This window comes from Oryctolagus cuniculus, chromosome 1 (assembly GCF_964237555.1).
Source record: "Oryctolagus cuniculus chromosome 1, mOryCun1.1, whole genome shotgun sequence".
NCBI lineage: Eukaryota > Metazoa > Chordata > Mammalia > Lagomorpha > Leporidae > Oryctolagus > Oryctolagus cuniculus.
The window spans coordinates 16,653,699-16,668,425 of NC_091432.1; the positions used below are offsets into that span (position 1 = coordinate 16,653,699).

Below are 14,727 nucleotides of genomic sequence, written 5' to 3' on the forward strand. Positions count from 1 at the left end.
CAGCAAATTAAACATGAAATCTACAGTGATACTAGAATATTCACTTACAGTCTTTTTCATTAATGCAATAGAATATGATTTTAGGCAGGAGTTAGAGAAGAACACTAAATTATTGTAAACTATTGGTAATAATTTTGAAAGTCTAAAATTTAACTGTTATTTAATTAAATGGTTTATTTGACCAGTATGAATCTCACCTCTTCATTGTAAAATTTAATAGATGCCAAAAAGTAATTCTGTAGCAACTAAAGTCAACTCATATTTTTGAGAGCTGATAAATTTCCTCTTCAAAATCTGCTTTATTTGAAGATGTTAATGTTTACAAATTAAAGTGGTAACTTCTGAAATGAAGAAAAGGTGACGGTTGACAGTTTTGAAAATATAAATGGACAGGCCGGCGCAGCGGCTCACTAGGCTAATCCTCAGCCTTGCGGCACCCGCACACCGGGTTCTAGTCCCGGTCGGGGAGCCGGATTCTGCCCCAGTTGCCCCTCTTCCAGGCCAGCTCTCTGCTGTGGCCAGGGAGTGCAGTGGAGGATGGCCAAAGTGCTTGGGCCCTGCACCCCATGGGAGACCAGGATAAGTGCCTGGCTCCTGCCATCGGATCAGCGTGGTGCGCCGGCCGCAGCGTGCCGGCCGCGGTGGCCATTGGAGGGTGAACCAGTGGCAAAGGAAGACCATTCTCTCAGTCTCTCTCTCTCACTGTCCACTCTGCCTGTCAAAAAAAATTAAAAAAAGAAAATATAAATGTACATATATATACACACACACACAAAATATACCAGTAAATATCTTAATGTTTTCAAGACAGTGACAAAAAACATTTTATAAAATCCTTCCTAATTAAAATTCAAATTTCCATGGTCTTAGACCTTATAACTATCTCCAGTAATATTTACTCTAGCATAGTATGCACCCTCATATATAAATGTATCTCATTAGAATACAAAATTTGTTTAATTTCAGGTGGCAACAAACTGCCCTGGATGATGGAATATAGGACTAATATCACAGATTTTATCCTTTTAGGACTTTCTCAGACCAAAGAGGTAGAGATTCTCTGCTTTTTAGTGTTTTTGCTTTGTTACATTGCAATTTTGATTGGTAACCTGCTTATCATGATTTCTATCACCTGCAGTCCACTCATTAATCAGCCCATGTATTTCTTCCTGAGCTATCTCTCACTCTCAGACCTGTGTTACACCTCCACTGTGACTCCCAAGCTAATCATGGACTTACTGGCAACAAAGAAGACCATTTCCTACAACGGATGCATGACACAGCTCTTCGCCATGCACTTCTTTGGGGGTGTTGAGGTTTTCATTCTCATGGGAATGGCCTATGACCGCTACGTGGCCATCTGCAAGCCTCTGCACTACACCATCATCATGAACAGGCAGAGATGTGATGCCATGATTGCTGCTTCCTGTGCTGGGGGATTCCTGCATTCCTTTGGCCAGTTTCTTCTGGCCATCTTTTTACCCTACTGTGGCCCCAATAAAATAGATCACTACTTCTGTGATGTGTATCCTTTGTTGAAACTGGCCTGCATGGACACAAGCAGAATTGGTTTCTTGGTCATTGCCAATTCAGGTGTGATGGGTGTGGTGACTTTTGTGGTACTGTTGATATCATATGCTGTGATACTGCACACTGTCAGGTCCTACTCTATGGAGAATCGTCGCAAAGCTCTTTCCACATGCAGTTCACACATCATTGTGGTGGTCCTGTTTTTTGCTCCCCTACTGTTTATTTACATCCGACCAGCAACTACTTTTCCAGAAGACAAAGTGTTCGCTCTCTTTTATACCATCATTGCCCCCATGCTCAACCCTCTAATCTACACACTGAGAAATGTGGAGATGAAGAATGCCATTAAGAAGCTTTGGTGTCATACTACAGGAAGTAAATAGACTGAAACACATCCCTGGTTTTCACAAGTATGCCTAAATATATATATTTTCTACAGTGAAATATTTAAAATGCATGCAGCTTGCCTGTGTCTTGTATCTAGCAGTACACAGGATAAATTGTAAGCAAAATTTACTGTTCTCTATTATGCCTCCTTTCTGTGGTCGACTGTCTGCTGCATGTCTTGTTCCTAGCTCCTCTACCACATTAATCTTTTGGCTCAGCAACAAATCACAAAATTTAGCAACGGGTTATACAAGGCAGTGTGTAATCCAAATAAACAATGACGGTCCATTTAACTTATATGACTTTTTCAACAAAGACGCTTCTAATCCTCCAAAAATAATTCAAAAGCAACTCCAGTTGGAACGTATACCACTTAGAGAAAATTCTGAAAGATCCAGTTTATGGCTCATGACAATATTCTCTGGATCTTTACATTCTATTCTAATAATAACCAGTGTTATTCTTGAGCTTTTCACATTCCCAACACTGATACATTTCCCAAAAGCATTAATAAGAATTTTTTTCTTTTGTGAAATACAGCAAAAAATCATGATGAAAAGTAATTTAAAAAATTTTCAGATACAGTCTGGGGCCACTGGGAGATCAGGACTTACACACACCTACAGGTGCAACATGGAAATATGAACTCTAAAACTGGGGCTTGGGATGTGAACTTTTACACTGGCCAAGTCTTTAAAATCCATAAACATCTTTTAATAAATGTCATAGCTGCAACTGTCAAAAATCCACTTTGTTGCTTAGAACAGCTCCAGTTTGCTATCTCTCCTAAATAAAGGCTTTTCCACCTGGCTGGTCATCTTTGTGCCTTCTTTGAACCCAAAATTTCCTAAAACTTAACAGTCCAAAGAGAAGGAGTGAGAGTATGGAAGATGTAGAGACAAGGAGAGGCAATGGTCAGGATTTCTATGATCCACTTTTGAGCCAGAAATTCAATTCTGTTTGATGTGGCTCTGGAGCAAGTAATGATGAGTGTGGTTTTATGTCTTTCCAATTTGACCCCAAAACAGCATTCTTCGTGGAATATACACCCACAGCAGAATAGATCTAACTGTAAAATTATAATATAATATAATATAATATAATATAAGGTTTCATTTTCTAATCATATTTTGTTCCCTGTATTGTGGCCAGGCAGTATTACAGAAAAACAGTTCTCATCCCATCTTTAAAGTGAGGTTCAAACTGTACAACCTATTGGAGAGTTACATGGTATGCAGAGTAATTTCCCAATCTGGAAGAGAATAGAGGAGCAATAGGGAAATAAGTCAGGCCTTCTGTGTCATTTCCCCATTTAGTTAAGAACCAGTAACTTTTGCCCTACTTTTTGAACTTAACAATTTTTTACCATATAACCCACCTTCCTGGGCTTTTGGTCTTACCCAGTGCTTACCACATAACCCAGACTCATTCATCTCTAAGTCTTTGTCAATTTTCCTTTTAACATAATCCAGCCTAGTTTGCTTTAGCTTGCTGCTTTGCAGAGGGGAAAAAGTGTCTATTTATTCTTTATCTGGCCTAGGCTGTTGGATGGCTGGAAAAACTTGGGCAGAGTGGGTATTTCTTCCATATGACTACTGTGTGTCTCCCTATCCCTGACATGAGTTCTGCCGAGTGGCAGGGACTTCCCATGGGTACATTACCCTGACCTCTTGCAGAAAGGGGGAGTTCCATACCCTAGTAGGGGGAATTTAACCCATAGCGCTGGGACAGACTAGCTATCTGGGAGAAGAAGTGCATGCAAAGATGAAGGTGAGCAGCCAGTTTCCTGACTCACCATTGACCTTGGCAGATGCTGAGAATGAGAGAGCATATATCCCAGCAATCCCCACCATAGAGCAGCCAACATAACGTGTAGGAAAATCTGTGTCTGGCATAAAGCCATAGGGATGGATCCTTTCTGAAACTATATCCCATCAGCAGTGAATGACCCCAGTATGTAAACCATCAGACCCTTATGTAAGCATAACATAAATCTGGCATTACTTTACATCATTTTATAACCTGACAATGCATTTTACATAATCTAAATTAACTCAAATAGCTGTTTTATCTCCAGTTTGAAGGTTCCAGCTTTTGATATTTCCAAGGAACCAAAGTCAAAAGACTTAATTCAGAATTTTAAATCTTAAGAACTTTAAAGAATTATCACAGGTTCATACCATTTGGTCAAAATAAAAGTATTATAATTCATTTAATCTGAGTGTTGTTGGCCAGAGCTTTGGACCAGATCTACTCAGAGTTCAGGTGATAACTCTAATGTTTACAAATAGGCAAGTAATGCTAATTCCTTTAAGGTGCAATTTTTCTAAGCTATCAATACTCAATGAAGACAACAGAAAACATGAGACACCTTCCCTTGAGATAAAATTCTTGTTACATAGGCCAGCTTCAAAAACACAGAAAAACCTTGACTAAAAGGATTAGCATGTGAAATAAAAAATACAATTGCATTACTTAGGGCAATCACATATACCAAAGAACAAAGAGGTAGACTTTCCTGTTACTTGGACTTCTAAGATATGAGTGCTATCTTTAAAATAATTTCCTTCTAATTAATAAAATCTAATGTTATACAGCATTCAGTTTCCATAAACCTTTTTAACAGCATATGTATTAACTTTCTCATCAAGAATATTATATTTATACTTCCTCCACTTCTTTCTTTCCTGTATACTGTTTATTTCAATTTGCATCCTGAAGCAGTCTTGTAACACCTCTAAATTAAGAGAAAAACACCAACTAAAAGAATAACCAGGGGTTGGTGTTGTGACACAGAGTGTTAAGTCACTCTTATGATCCCAGTTGAGTGCCAGTTCAAGTTCTAGCTGCTCCACCTCTGATGCAGTTGCCTGCTAATGAGCCTGGGAAAGCAGGGAGAGATGGCCCAAGTATTTGGTCCCCTGCCACCAATGTTGGAGACTCAGAAGGAGTTCTGAACTCTTGGCTTCAGACTGGACTAGCTCCAGCCATTGAAGACATTTGGGCAGTGAATCATCAGAGGATAAACCATAGTTATACTTTGTTTACACAATTATACTCTTCCAGAAATATTAGGAAAGTCTTTAAAACTGGAAGATAAAACATGTAAGTATAAAACCAGCAATGTTTTATTTGAAGACATAGCTCCATGAACCTCACAACTAGTGGTGAGGAAAGATTCAAAATCTCCATAGTTACAATAACTCTGCAATTCACAGCAATTAGGAAAGCGCAGCAAGTTTTCATAGACTGTTTTATCCTTTCAGGCTTTGGGATCTACAATGGGTGTAGTGCTGATTAGAAAGCTCTGAGTTTAACAAGGCACATATTGGCCCCAACCGTAGAACAAAGGGCTCTTAAGTAGATGGTCAGAGAAATTTCCTTACATCAGTGAGTGAGAAAATGTGAACCCTTTCAGTTGCAGTATGGTGTGCCAGTGGAGAGAACATTTCTGGATGCTGGCCAGATGCTCAATGCAACCTTCCCCACTCCACTTCCAGCTTATCCTCTCACAGAAGGTTTCTGGCAGTGAGCATCTTAACGGCATCTTTAGCAGGTTAACTCATGTCTGCATGAGTGTTGCAAGGAGACTTTAGCTACCACGAGGTAAGGCAGGATAAAGAACAGAAGTAGGCTAAACAGGGATCATTGCTCAGGGTGATGTTGCCCAGGACTTACCACTGCTCTTGTTCTCTCCTGGCTCACCAAATATGCTACAGGAAATGGTTGAATCAGAGGTCCTTGGCTTTGTGAAAACAAATGATTTCACATGTGACACAGAGATTATCAGTAAGCATGCTAGCCGAGCTTAATAAGAATACCCCGAAATATCAGGTTGGCTTTTCGGAAAAGAACTGAGAGCGCAATCTTCTTTCCAACTAGAATTTTTAAATATGAGAGTATGGGACCACCATTTCTTCTCTTCCTCCACTTCTGGGATATGTTTGGGTGGAAGACTTTCCTGGGGTGGTGGAGCTTGTGAAGTTCCTCCCAGAACATTATCAACACAGTGTTATTGGACCTAATAGACATCTGGGTACAGGGCTGGAAGATTCCCCTAAGCTGTTCCTGGGAGAAGGCTGCAACCCACCTAACAAGGTTATGGAACAAGGGCAAGGATTTAGATGTGCCAGTACTGGTCTATTTATGAGGCCTGCTTCTACATTTCCTTCATTTAACCACACAAACATTCACATTTTTGTTCTATAGTCCCTCTCACATACCTAGGCTATTATCTATCTTGCTACCTAGCAGTAAGATGACCAAGAAAGCCAAGTTTTCTCTTTGGATTAGCAAAAATCAGACCTCAAAATCTCTTATTTTTGTATTTGGAATACCAATTTTGAAGAGAAGTTATTAAAACAGATGGAGCAAAAATAATTGCAAAACTTAGTCATTTAAAATATATTTTTTATATTAAGTGTTTTATCCCTGCACTAGATCACATCCCTTTTAATCTTTCAAGAACATCTTTTCATCATTTGCTTCCTCTTACAAGTCATTAATAAGTTTTCTCTGTTGGATCATTGATATTAGCCTAAAAATGCAGAGGGAAAATATGATGAGTATCTTTGGAACTGATAGACAGCAAGGTAGACATTAGCCTTTGTTTTTGAGGGGGATTGTTGAACAGAATTGGGAATTTCTGTGCAGTTAAATGAAGGAAGAAATGTAGATGCATGCCTTGGAAGCAGACCTCCATTTACATATCAAAGGTCATGCCCAAATTCACTAACCTTGTTACATGTGTCCCAGCCCCCCACTGGAGGACCTTAGGGGAATCTTCCCTAACCTGCACCAAGGGGGCTGTCAGGTCCAATAACACTGTGCTGTTAATGTCCTAGGAGGATTTAGGGAATTACATGCCCAGAAAGCCCCCCATCCAGCAATGTCCCAGAAGAGGGAGCAGGAAGAACAAAAGGTGAGCCCATACCTAAATCTGCAATAACTCCATTTAAAGTGATTTGGCTCTCAGTTCATTACTGAGTTTCCCATTTAGCATGTCACATGTGTTCTTTTCATTAAATTTGACAAGCATGCATACTGCTACTCTGTTTCACATCTGAAGTTCTTTCCTGTTGCAAAGACAAGAACCTCTGATCGGCCATCTTGTCTAACAGAACATGGAGTATGTCTCTCTTTTCCATTAAGGTTATTCACATTCCATTGACTTTGTCTAGGATAGTTTACAATTCTGTAGATATAGAAATTAATCTGTAGAAAATAATAGTGGAGAAAATTATCCTTGTCCTTCAAAATGAAAATCATGTCCACGGAAATGTAATTGTTTGCTGCCCTGTGGATATCTACCAAATTTCTTACTTGACTATAAATATGTAGTGATTTTCTTCTTTTCTGAATCAAAGGTAATATCTTATTGGTTTCCACTTTAAATATTGGCCTAAATAAAATTAATTTTTATTAAAGATTTATTTTATTTATTTGAAAGACAGAGTTACAGAGAGAGGTAGAGACAGAGAGAGGGGTCTTCGATCTGTTTCACTGCCCAGATGGCCGCAACGGCCAGAGCTGCACTGATCCGAAGCCAGGAGCCAGGAACTTTTTCCGGGTCTCCCACATGGGTGCAAGGGTCCGAGGACTTGGGCCATCCTCCACTGCTTTTCCAGGCCATTGCAGAGAGCTGAATTGGAAGTAGAGCAGCTAGGACTAGAATCAGTGCCCATACTGGATGCAGGAGCTTCAGGCCAAGGCTTTAAGCTGCTGCGCCACAGCACCGGCCCCATAAAATCTACATTTGTATGAGATCCATGACCATTTCAAAATTGATTCTTTAATAGAACCCATTTCTATCATATGAAATACAGCTGTCTTTTCTCTCTTCTTTAATTCCTCATTGTCTTCAATTCTGATTTCTCTTCTTTCTTTAGTGATTGTACCTGATTTCCCACCTCCCAATTTTATTACAAGAACAACTTTTCACCTCTCTTGTTTACTGGAGCTATTTTTATCAAGATTGTCCATGATATATTCTGCATTTCACAGAAGTAATCACTCTTCTTTCACTCAAATAATTTTTTAAAGATATATTGATTTTTTTTAATCGAAAGGCAGACTTACAGAGAGAGAGAAGGAGATAGAATGAGAGAAATCTTCCATCTTCTCATTCACTCTCCAGATGGATTCAACAACTAAGGCTTGGCCAGATGGAAGCCAGGAGCCAGGGGGTTCCTCCAGGTCTCCCAGGTGGATGCAGGGGCACAAGCACTTGGGCTATCCTATATTGTTTTCTCAGAAGTATTAGTAGAGAGCTGGATCGGAAGTAGAGCAACCAGTTCTCAAACTGATGTCCATATGGGATGCTGGTACTACAGCCAATATCTAATACCTATTATATGTTTTTATGTAATTATTTAGTGACTTCCTCAACTAGTATAAGTTCACAAAGTTAGTGGTTTCAGTTTTTTTTTTTTAACTGTGTTCCTCATGTAATGGCTGGCATAATAAATAATCAATTTTTGGAATGAAAGACTAAGTAAATGAAAATGACTAAGGAGAGAAAAATCTCTGACAGAATATAATCTAAAAGAGATTAATTTGCGGATAGATGTATTTACAACACTGATTTCTGAATGCTACTAGGAGCTGTGAATGTCCTACTAAAAATAGAAAAGTAGTGTTTCAGAGGTGCATTTTTGGTCTAGCAGGCAAGACACAGGGTTGGACATCACATCTTATCAGAGTACCTGGCTTCGAGTCTCAGCTTCAGTTCTTTATTCAGCTTCCTGCTAGTGTATACCCTGGGAGGGACCAGGTTATTATTCAACTATCTGGGCCTTTGCAACAAATGTGGAAGGCCCAGGTTGAGTTTCCAGCTCCTGGCTCCAAGTTGACCCAGCTCTGCGATTACAGTCATTTGGGAGGTCTTTTTCTTTCTCTCTGGCTCTCTTTGCCCCTTAATCTCTCACTCTCTGCCTCTCAAATAATAGTGAAATAATGAAGAAATTAAACTTATATTTCAATTTTGGATACAAATTTCTCTACTACCATAAAATGTATGCCACTTTGTGGGCTGAATTCCAAGCCCAAAGGTTTAAGAAAAATATCATTAAAACATTTTTTGCAATGTGCTTTTATTTTTCAATATAAAATTACCTTATTTGCTTTTGCCCAAATATTTCCTGTGGTTAATAATATTGAAACCATCTAAATAATCAATAAGTTGAATTTTCAAAATCCATTTGGTATACTGAAATTAATAATATATTGCATATTATTTTAATTGCTTAAGTCCTCATATTCTCATTCATCTCATTAAAGGTAGAAAAATTTATCAGATCTATAAGTTTGTAACTATTTAAACTGCATCTAATCATTTTCTTTTATAAACACCTTGGCTAATAAGTTACTTCATTTAACTCTATACTCTCTTTGAAAATAACATTTGAAAACAAACTTTTCTCATGGCATATTTCATCTCTGCATTTCTCAGCATATAGATTAAGGGACTGAACACAGGCACAATGATGGTATAAAACAACAGGACTACTTTATCCTCTGGGAGAGGAATAGGAGGTCTAGGGCAGGAACACATTGCATGTCCAATAAAGTAAGATGACCACAGTGATATGAGACCCGCAAAAAGGGAGGGCATTGCATCTTCCTTCAGCTGAGTGATTTCATAAAGTACATAGTATAATGGCATAAGAAAAAAATTTAAAAAATGTCACTAAAGTGATAATTCCTGAATTGACAACCAGAAGGATACCAGTGATGTGGATGTCAATACAAGCAAACTTTAGTAAAGGAAAAATATCACAAAAATAGTGATCAGTTTCCTTAAGACCACAGAGGGGCAACTGGGTTGTAATGGACAATTGAAAGGACTGGGTAGCTCCTCCAGTCCAAACAGCTAGAACTACAAGACTGCATTTTGTTCTCTTCATGAAGATCATGTAATGAAGAGGTTTATAGATGGCAACGTAGCCAACAAAAGCCATGGCAGTGATAATAAAGATCTCAATGCAGCCAAAGAAATGCAATAACCATAGAAAATGGTTTTAGTTACTTCTAGCATGGCATCAATCAATTTGGGTGTAACACTAGAGGTACAGCAATGTCCAGGAAGGATGAATGGCTAAGGAAATAGTACATTTGTTGGTGAAAAATAGATGGTGTAGAATAGATAGAAATAAGAACATTCCCTACTATCAGGGCAACATAACAGAGTAGGAAGACTACACAGCAAAAACATTTGTATGTTCTGGTCATCAGAAAGTCCCAGAATGAATTCTGATATGTTTCTTTGAGTTTTCATACATCTAACTTTTGTACATGTTATGCACAAATGCATTAGCTATCTGAAAGAGGAAAAACACTGTGATTGCTATTTATAAAATCTACTAAAAATTAAATTGACATGCATAAAATATTTATTATTCTTGATTTATGGAATTAAAATGCTATTTATTATTCATTATTGTCTCACTGTACAAACTTTTTTTATAATATAATGATGAGTGTTTACTCAATTTACTTAATTTTTTAAAAATATTTTATTTTATTTTATTTGAAAAGCAGAGCTACGGAGGCAGAAGAGAAGTGGGGGGTGGAGAAAGAGAGGTCTTCCATCTGCTGTTTCACTCCCCAGATGGCTGCAATGGCTAGAGCTGCGCCAATCTGAAGCCAGGAACCAGCAGCTTCCTCCGGGTCTCCCACGTTTGTGCAGGGGACCAAGGACCCAGGCCATCTTCTACTGCTTTCTCAGACCATAGTAGAGAGCTGGATCAGAAGTGGGGCAGCCGGGACTTGAAGTAACACACACATGGGATGTCAGCATTGCAGGTGGCGGCTTCACCACTATGGCACAGCACCGGCCCAACAGTTTACTTATGATGATTTAAAAATACTTAAATAATATTTGTAAAATTAAAATAATTACTGTCAATTACATAATTGGTTAACAATACATATTTGAAAATCCTAAGACAATTTTAAGAAAATTGATTTCCTCTTTGTTCAACATGTAATGGTCAAGTTCCCTGAATTATCTTGGAGCAAAGTTTCAAAAACTGCAAAAGTGTTTAAAAACCAGACGTTGAATTGTTGAAATTTAATTCTTATAAAGCATAAGACTATTGATCTTTACAATGTAGCAAACAATGCCAATCAATCATGTGAAAAAAATGTAATTGCTTTTCTATTAAAAGTATTGTCAAATACTGTACAGCTGAAGAAAGAATGTCAGTTAATGATGGAAATGAAAACTGTTCAGCAAGTTCACTCATTTATCATATTTACATTAATGTGTTATGGAGTGATAGTCATAATTGCAAAGACAGAGCAATGGAGCATGCAGAGATGGCTCCTTGTTGGGCGAGCCCTGTATGGTCCATAGGGAGCACTCCGGTTTTAGGGTTTTAGGACATGCCCTGAGGGTGGTACGTGGAGACTCAAGTACTAGTTTTATACTCTCAAGTGCGTCAGTTTTCTGGGGACCCTTGGATGATGTAAACAGAAAACACCAATCTTTTACCCAAGCACCCACTGCCTTATGTCCTTGACTTTGTTTCATCTCTTGAATTATTAAAAACTTTTACAATATTTTTTAAAGAAACACACATGTATTTTTATTATGCATCCTGTTTGAATGGGAGGTTTTTGTTTTTCTTTCCTAACCAGTGCAATTCATATATTCTTGTCATAAAATTTGTCCTTTTGGTTGTATTGTCATTAATATTTTACCCTATGCCAAATGTCTTGAAATGTGTTCAGAACAGGATTCTCCATTGGGAATTTTTCTGTTCCATTAGCAATTTATCAATTAATACTTTGCTTAATTTCATCCATTAAAGGAAATTTATTTAATTATATCTCCCTCATTCTATCATTCTATTTTATCCCTCTAAATACAGTACTTCTAGAATACCTTATCATTCTTACATTGAATTTACTTTTCTAAAACTTTTCCTGAAGTTAAATTATTATTATATTCATATGCTTATTTATTATGATTATCATGTTCATATTATTTTTATGACAGTCACTCTGTTCTGTAAGAGATCATTTATCATTGTATTCTTCTAGGGATGCAAATAAAGACATTTTACCAAATCTTTGCTTTCCCTTCTGAATCCTCTGGAGATATATACTTCATAATAGTTAAAAGATTATGTACTATAGGCCGGCACCACAGCTCACTAGGCTAATCCTCCGCCTGTGGCGCCGGCACCCTGGGTTCTAGTCCCGGTTGCTCTTCTTCCAGTCCAGCTCTCTGCTGTGGCCTGGGATTGCAGTGGAGGATGGCCCAGGTCCTCTCTCTCTCTCACTGTCTAACACTGCTGTCAAAAAAAAAATTTATGTACTATGGGCAAATATACAATGATTTGTGTTGTAGTCATAGCTGAATATTGATTTGTTTGTTTCAGCCTCCATTTGTTTTTCTGCTAATTACATACAAAAGCATTTGGTTCTAAAACCCACAGTTAATTATTTACCAATTTTTTGAATTTTATGATTCAAATACTTTGTATCTTAAATAAAAACTGACCAGGCCATTGCTGAAGCTTGGCTGGTAAAGCACCAACATTGTCTACATACAAAAGGAACAATCCTAAATATCTACAGGTGCATCCAGACTTAATGCTGCTATTTCATCCATGGTTCACACATAGGAAGAAAAGGACAAAGTGAGCCAGCATTATCGTAAAATGTGTTATGCCACTGCCTGCAATGCCAGCAGCCCATTTGGGAGCCAGTTCTAGCAAGTTCCAACTGTTCCACTTTCAATAAGCCTGGGAAAGCAGTGGAAGATGATCCAAGTGCTTCGGCCCCTGCAACACTGTGGGAGACCTGGAAGAAGCTCCTGACTTCTAGCTTTGTATCAAGTTTCCCAGCTCCAGTTGTTGCAGCCATCTGGAGTGTGAATCAGCAGATGGAAGACCTCTCTATCTATTGCATCTTCTCTCTCTGTTACTCTGCCTTTGAAATAAATAAATAATTCTTACAAAATTACCACCACAACAAAACTCCCAAAAGAGAGGACAGCAGTAAGTGTTCAATGTTTTGATAATTGATCTTACGGTATTTTTACTAATGTTTTATTTTTTTTTCCCCAGTGCAGAGTCAATAGAGTTCACATTGAAAAGCAATCTCAAACCAGACTCTATTATATTGACTTCTTGTTGCATAATTATCTTCTAAATATTATGTTGAATCAATATAGTGTCATAAATTAAAACTGTTTAGTTTATAACTGCTTTTTTATATCAAACTTTCATTATATGATCTGTTAAAGCCAATAAAGCTCAAAGTTTATATTAAAAATAAATTAAAGCTTTATTTTTATTTAATAATATACTCTTCAATATGTCAATATCTTAATCGTAGTGGGCCATATAACTTTTATACATGTAATGTACCTCACACTATCTCAATACTACCCAAATAACTGCACTTTCAATTTTGTACAGTAAATTAATATTTCATAATCAATTTTAACTTCACAATGATGATTATATCCTCCATAAATAATTCTAGTACAAGAATTAATTTACAGAATAGTTCTTGAATTTCATACCTTCATATTTGTTTCTACCTGCATGTCACATCCTTGTTTTTATTTAGCTATCTTTGACACCAAACTCTTCTCATGGCATTTTTCATCTCTGAATTTCTCAAAGTATAGATTAAGGGATTAAACATAGGAGCAATGATGGTGTAAAACAGTGCAAATACTTTATCCTCAGGGAAAGTGGTAGGAGGTCTAAGATAAGAAAATATTGCAGGTCCAAAAAATAAAAGTATCACAGTGATATGAGAGCCACAGGTAGAGAGGGCTTTGCGTCTTCCCTCAGAGGACTGGTTTCTTAGAGTGAATAATATAACAACATAAGAAATAAATAAAACCACAAATGTCACTAAGGTGACAATTCCAGAGTTGGCAAGCACAAGGATGCCTGTGATATGAGTATCACCACAGGCAATTTTTAGCAAAGGAAAAATATCACAAAAGTAGTGATCAATTTCATTAGGACCACAGAAGGGTAGCAAGATCGCGATAGACAGTTGAGGAAAGGAATGGGCTGCTCCACCAGCCCAAGCAGCTGAAACTAGGAGTTGGCATTTTGTCCTGTTCATGATAATCATGTAGTGGAGAGGTTTGCAGATGGCTACGTAACGGTCAAAGGCCATGATTGTAAGGATTAAGACCTCAATCATTCCAAAGAAGTGCATGGCAAACACCTGCCACATGCAATTACTATAGGAGATAGTTTTTCTTCCCACCAGCAAGTCACCAATAAATTTGGGTGTCACACAGGAGGTGAAGCAGATATCCATGAGAGATAAGTGGCTGAGGAAATAGTACATTGGCTGGTCAAAAAGAGGGCTGCATGTGATGGAGATCAGGATCAGGAGGTTTCCCATCAAGAGTGCCACATAGCACAGTAAGAAGATCACAAAGCAAACCGCTTGTATGTTCTGGTCATAGGAAAGCCCCAGTAGAATGAACTCTGAGATATTCCTCTGGCTCTCCATGTACTTCACCACATTGTACACACAGAAGACACAAAAATGTGAAGATAAAAGAACAAGATCTGTATACAAATAGATGCAGAGAAACAACAACACAAAACTTTTAAAAATTAATTAGCCTGAATTTAACAATCATAATAATTGAAATTTCTTATCTAGAATTCCATTATGACATCATTCATACTGATATACTTCAGCTTAACCAAAATAATGAAAGAATATTTCCAATAATACTGTATCACAAAGAAAAAATGTTCTTAATGTTTCTATAGTATTTAGATAACAACACACATTTAATTTATATAACAAGTATATTTG

General features: G+C 37.6%; 2 protein-coding genes across 2 annotated transcripts; one reads left to right on the forward strand and one right to left on the reverse strand.

Moving 5' to 3' along the window:
• Positions 1-989: 989 nt before the first annotated feature.
• On the forward strand, positions 990-11,272 carry LOC100339045 (olfactory receptor 4P4-like). The gene is made up of 3 exons (XM_070059868.1): positions 990-1,888; positions 10,453-10,483; positions 11,105-11,272. Exons 1-3 carry the CDS (start codon positions 990-992, stop codon positions 11,270-11,272), a joined length of 1,098 nt encoding a protein of 365 aa, XP_069915969.1.
• A 2,228-nt stretch (positions 11,273-13,500) lies between these two features.
• On the reverse strand, positions 13,501-14,412 carry LOC100338549 (olfactory receptor 4P4-like). The gene has a single exon (XM_002709118.2). The coding sequence runs from the start codon at positions 14,410-14,412 to the stop codon at positions 13,501-13,503; it is 912 nt and encodes a 303-aa protein (XP_002709164.2).
• Positions 14,413-14,727: the final 315 nt, after the last annotated feature.